The following is a 6,334-nucleotide window of genomic DNA, read 5'->3' as shown; positions in this document are numbered from 1 at the left end:
TCGTTCGTGGGGGGATGTCTTGGTGTAGGCTGTGTGTAATAGGCAGGTCGGTTACCTAAAAGGCATGTGATCTTTTATTTGCAGTGAACTTTTTGTACCTAGCCTATCATTGTACATGATTTCCACTGTTTATGAAAATAGGGTCATCCTAGTTCAAAAAAAAAAAATCATAACATCACAAAAATTGACACATGTAACTTAATAAAAGGGATATTATAATGCAGAAACACTAAATAACATCTGTTGTGAAGCTTTCTAAAACCTGAGCATTATGTCCATTATATATATATAGATCTAAAACAAGCCAATAACACATTCGGAATAAAGAGAAGCTATGTATGCAAGCCATGTCTTTACACTAGCTGGATCATCCTAGAGACACACCACCTTGATCTCCTGGACCAGTTCAAAATGAGTCCATATAGGTTTCAAGGTCTTCCATGAATATTGAGTAATAAAAAATACTATTGAATTTTTATTGAATCAAATTATTATCAAGCAAGCTAGGAGAACCAACAACTTAAGTTTGGGTTGAAAAGAAGGTTGGCAAAACCCACTAGTTCTTTTTAGTTTATATGGATATAGGTATTGATAGAGATAGAGATAGAGATAGAGATAGAGATAGAGATAGAGATAGAGATAGAGATAGAGATAGAGATAGAGATAGAGATAGACTTGAGAGGCGATGTGTGTCAATAATTCCTTTGTAATTAAGAAAGCATGAACTTTAAGGCAACATATTTACTGCCTCCAAATCATTCAACATCTAGGTTTAGATCACATATAGTTCAATCAACCACAATTATGTTACCTGAACATTATTACATATATTACTTTTGTAGAGCGTGTAACTATATATCCAACACAAGCAGATTCCATGTCCATTATCATGCTTGATTTTCTTCAAGCTTGAATTCTTGTGCAAACTATTTTCAAAACAATAATATGCAATAATTTTTTATTAATAAACAATATTGGACCATATATACTCTCTTTGTTCCAGAAAATGCAATAATTCTCACTTTTTGAGTAAATTCATACACAAATAATGGACCATATATTTATAACTCTTTGTTCCAGAAAAGTAGTAATATGTATAAGATGAATCATGGAATATATTTATAAATAAACAATAATGGACCATATATACTCTCTCTATTCCAGAAAATACAATAATTCTCACTTTTTGAGTAAATCCAGACACAAAGTACTAATATGTATAAGATGAATCATGGAATATATTTTTCTAGTAAACCTATTTAGAGACATAATCATTGATTTATTTTCGATGAACTTAGTCAAATTTGAGAAAATTTGATTTGGTTCAAATATAGAACTTTTTTTTGTGGAACGAAAGGATACTTGAGCATTTTAATGTTAAAGTTAACCACTTACGCTAGATTTAGTTGTAGCCTCGTTATCTAATATGGAAAAAACACCAAGATATATAACAAAAGGACAAGTGTGCTAATCGATGTAAATTGGCGCGTGGGGGGGGGGGGGGGGGGGAGGCATGACACTACCATAATGCTGGCTATGACGATGTTCATATATATCACCACCGATTCATGGCTCAAACCAATAACAAAATTATGTGAAGCCATAAACCTGTTATGAACTGGTGGTCTGTGGCCTTGCCAATAGTTTATGGGTGTTTGTTCACACCATTTCTTAATGTTTTGTTTGGTTGGTGGAATATAATGAGTTAATGCATTGCCACATCTTTCCTCATAGGCTTATAATTAGTACTATTAGGAAAAAAGTAAAATCATTCCATTAAATTTGAGAAATAAACTCATAACATATCAAGTTGGATGAAGTAGTGGGGTGAGTTGTGATAGTTGTTCAGTTGTTGTACCAAAGTTGCTAGGATGAGTGGTGCACTCTCCTGATTTGTATGGTTTTTTTGGCCCAGTTTCTGCTCAAAAAACTGGGCGGGCATTTGCCTTTTTTTCTTTCTTCATGTAATAGAAATCACGGCAAAGCTTTTGCCGTCCTTTCTAAAAAAAAATGGTTTAATTCTCTAAACCAAACTTTCTCGATCCAAAGTCGGCTCAACCAGCAATGTTGCTTCTTCCCTGCCGTGAACGGCTAGATGTGACACTGCTAGGCAGGTTGTACTGGCTATTTCTATAGTAGGGGTTTTCTATATACGGATGAGTGGTAGTATAGTCTCTACAGATCTTACACACGGCGACAATGACGTATATATGGTGTCTACAGCGAGAGTTAGTATTTCTCTATTGGCAAACTTTTTTTTTTCCTTTTTGCACCTTCATGCATGGAATTGAACAATATTTTTTTTTACCATGAGTTGTCCATGTACAAGACGTAATAATAATAAATAAAGGTATCTAGCTATATCCAGCGATAAATACAAAAATCTTTTTTTGATTCACATAATTAATTATCCAGTCAGTATCTGATAGCCTGTACCATAGCTTCCTACACCATTTTTTGGAGGCAATTAACTCCATTCCATTTTTCTCTCTGCTAGATCAGCTACAAAAGGAGCCCCCCTCTCCCGTCACTCTCACCAACCACCAATACCAGCATCAGCAGCCAACAAATTTCCTTTCTTGCATCCCGTCTGCCGGCCAGGGGTTCCGATCCTGGCCTAGCTAGCGCCATGCCTCGTAATCACGGGAAGCTCAAGATCCGATGGATCGTCCAGGACGCCGCGCGGGACGCGACTTTCCGGATGCGCCGCGCCACGCTGCTGGAGAAGGCCAAGGAGCTCTCCATCATCTGCCAAATCCCTGTGGCCATGGTGGTGTACGGCCCCGGTAACGCCGAGCCGGCGTTCTGGCCGGAAGATCTTGACGAGGCCAAGGGCATCATGCGGAGGTATCTAGAGCTGCCTGAGGCCTCCAAGGAGACGCACAGGCTGGATAACGAGGGCTTCCTGCGCCAGACCTTGAAGAAGATGGGGAAAAGGTTCGAGAGCTACAAGGCGACCGCCCGCCAGCTCGAGGTCAACCTCATTCTCAACGACATCAGCCTCGGCCGCCGCAGCAACCTCGACGACCTGGCCCCCGAGCTCGCCGCCGCCGTCAGGTCGGCGGTAAACTTGCTCAGGAGCTCCATCTACGAGCGCGTGAACTCGCTCACCTCGGCCGCATTGGAGGCCGTTCCGCCGCCGCTCGCACCCGAAGAAGCTGCGACGGCGATGCTTGTGTCGTCGCAGGAGGAGCCACTGATGGTGGCGCCACTTGCTCTGGCGCCGCCGATGGTGGCGAACTCGCCGCTGTTTGTGCTGCCGCCGCCGCCGCTGGATCCCGAGCTGCTGCTGGTCCCACCGCAGGAACCCCTGATGGCGCCGTTGCAGGAGCCACTCATGGTGCCACCGTTTGCGATGGCGCCCCCAATGGCAGGTGACGTGCCGGTGCCGCATACCCTGCATGCGGCAGTGGGGGATCCTCTTGCCCCCTCCGCTGGTGTGGGTGTTGAGGATGACGAGGACGGCTTCCCCCGAGATGGAAGCTATCTGCTTGAGGTGGCGGACGCCATCTTGGACGACGGCAGTGGACGCCAGGCCACTGATGAGGATGTCGACCGTCTGCTCTGGGAGCACGGCCTTGAGAGCTTCATCAAGCCCAAGCCCATGTAAGGGCTAGTTCGGAACTTTGGATTCACCATGGGGATTGAAGGGGGATGAACAGATTTTGTTCTCAGTTCCCTCCAATCCCATGGGGAATGATCAATAATCCAAACTAGCCCTAAAGGGCACAAGAATGCACGCCTACCTGTTCGGGGGCATGCATGAAATAAAATCTATCTTATGATTTGGTTTATTTGATTTTCAATTGTGTGTGGATGGTAAGAGTCTCAAGGTTAGGGTGGAGTATCAGAAGTCGTCGTCGTTAGAGTCATTAGTCCTTAGACTAGGGCTAAATGTACCCAAAATTTGAATTTGGCAGCAATTTGTGTTTCGTTTCTATACATTTATTTTCAGCACTGCTCCTTTGTTTTGGTCAGTGTTGTCGTTCATCAGTGACAGTGAATTAAAAGAGTCTACACTACCGGAGACTGTGTAGTTACCGAGTGCCCCGACAATTATCGAGTCTCAAAAGTCGGGGCACTCGGAAAACAGTACTTACCGAGTGCCAACACTCGGAAAACATAAACACCCGGTAGTCGACCGCTTTACCAAGTCAGCACACTCGGTAACTTCAGACACTCGGTAAAACTACAAGTTTACCGAAGGGGCGCACTCGGTAAAAACAACCACTCGGTATTGAGGTGCCACGTCACCTAGGATAGCAACCGTGCGCCAAACGGCATCATGGCATGACATGTTTACCGAGTGTTATGAGCATACACTCGGCAAACATCACGGTAACAACAGCTCCGCCCATCAAGCGCTCATAGCAAATAAAAAAGACCGAAAATGTTTACCGAGTGTCACACTCGGTAGAAGTATTTGCACTCGGTAATAATAAAGTTTTACCGAGTGTAAGTGCACAACACTCGGTAAACACTATCTTTTATCGAGTGTATTGGCGCAACACTCGGTAAAATTCAACCAAATTTCTTGTTTTTCCCTTCATTCTTTTTCCTCTATCCACATATGATATTTAGTACTCCATTCCAAAATATGGTGTTTATTTCGATTTATTTACTATATTTCACAAAATTTTCATTCTTTATGAAAATTAGGTACATATCGTGTAAATTTAATTGTAATAATTAAAATCGAACTCGATAAATCATGAGATTGGAAGAATTAACATTGAAGCATACATCTATGTTATAGAAAAATTTTCATAACGTTTCGGAAGTATTTTTACATTCGCCGCTGCCGAACCGGTACATCTCCCAAAGAGACGCTAAACATTCACAATGACGAGTATGATTTCTATTAAGAGTGAAATTCAACATTATGATTTGAACTTGGAATTTTTTAGATAGTAAATAGATGACATGAAATAGTTCATGTGAAAGTTTGGTGAATTTTAGGATTAAATTGGCATTTTTTCTTTTTTGTTTTGCATGAAATAATGGATACTTTTACCGAGTGTGACCTCAAACACTCGGTAAAGGTTAGCCACGGCCCACCTGTCAGCCACAGTGGGCTGCCATGCTTCTGTTTATCGAGTGCCGTAGATCTGGGCACTCGGTAAACATGTACCAGGCCCACATGTCATTGGGCTGCGGTGCTTCTATTTACCGAGTGCCGTAGATCTGGGCACTCGGTAAATATGTACCAAGCCCACATGTCATTGGGCTGCGGTGCTTCTGTTTACCGAGTGCCGTAGATTTGGGCACTCGGTAAACATGTACCAGGCCCACATGTCATTGGGCTGCGGTGCTTGAGTTTACCGAGTGCCGTACATCTAGGCACTCGGTAAATAGAAGCATTCAACACTTAGCCGTTTCTCCCTCAAATCGTGCACAGACACACACACACACCGCACACGCCCGCGCATCCCCGCCGCACCGCCGCCGTCCCCCGCGCCGGCGCCTCCCCGCCATCACCGGCGCCTCCCCGCCGTCCCCCGCACTTGCACCCGCACCCGCGCCCGCGCCCGCGCGCTCCACACCGTCGCCGGTGCCTCCCCGCCGTCGCCGGCGCCTCCCCACCGCCGCGGCCGCCTCCTCCCCTCCACGCCGTCGCCAGCGCCTCCTCGCTGTCATCGGCGCCTCCCCACCGCCGCGGCCGCCTCCTCCCCTCCACCACCGCCGCCCCCGGGCGGTCCCCCACAGCCACCGCCACCGGGGGAGGGCGGTCACCCGCCGCCACCGTGGGACTGCCGCCGCTGTGGCCGCCTCCTCCCCTCCACCACCGCTGCCACCGGGCGGTCCTCCACCGCCGCCGCCACTGGTAAATGCCCTAAGCCACTGGAACTTCATGCATACACTCTTTCATGAGTTTGGTTGTGACAATACATGAAGTTTCATGTAGCATCATTGTTTGTTCAGCTCAAATATTAAAATGAGTTGATGACTTTCATGTTTAGAGTTGATGACTTTAGTTGTGAAAGATGAGAAAATGACTAGACGTAAGTAAGGATGAGCGTTCTCTATATTGTTAGCCCTATGTTTCTATAAAGATTTAGATTCTTGTGGTATGGCTCATGGATTGTATATGGATGGTTGTGGTTTGGAAATTTTAGCAAGCACAATTTCTTTATGTTATATGTTATACTTATGTTTTAATTTTACAATATCACATCTAAGTCAAGATAAGAAAATAAAGTAGTCTCTCATACTGAAATTTCTAACAAAACAATGGCCATATATATTGTTGTTTTCCTTGATTCAAACTTTATGCCTTTTTGCTTTAATTAAAAAGAGTTTTATTTTGGTAGTGAGCTTGTTGAAATTATTGGTA

General features: G+C 44.3%; 1 protein-coding gene across 1 annotated transcript; it reads left to right on the top strand.

The window, feature by feature from the left end:
• The first annotated feature begins 2,629 nt into the window (after positions 1 to 2,629).
• On the top strand, positions 2,630 to 3,610 carry LOC136510427 (agamous-like MADS-box protein AGL80). Its single transcript, XM_066504872.1, has one exon. The coding sequence runs from the start codon at positions 2,630 to 2,632 to the stop codon at positions 3,608 to 3,610; it is 981 nt and encodes a 326-aa protein (XP_066360969.1).
• Positions 3,611 to 6,334: the final 2,724 nt, after the last annotated feature.

This window comes from Miscanthus floridulus, chromosome 16 (assembly GCF_019320115.1).
Source record: "Miscanthus floridulus cultivar M001 chromosome 16, ASM1932011v1, whole genome shotgun sequence".
NCBI lineage: Eukaryota > Viridiplantae > Streptophyta > Magnoliopsida > Poales > Poaceae > Miscanthus > Miscanthus floridulus.
Note: the sequence above shows the minus strand (reverse complement) of the source record. Positions and strands in the feature narration are given on the sequence as shown.

Excerpts from the sequence above, each read along its gene's own strand:
- LOC136510427 (XM_066504872.1), top strand. The coding sequence starts at position 2,630 with ATGCCTCGTAATCACGGGAAGCTCAAGATCCGATGGATCGTCCAGGAC.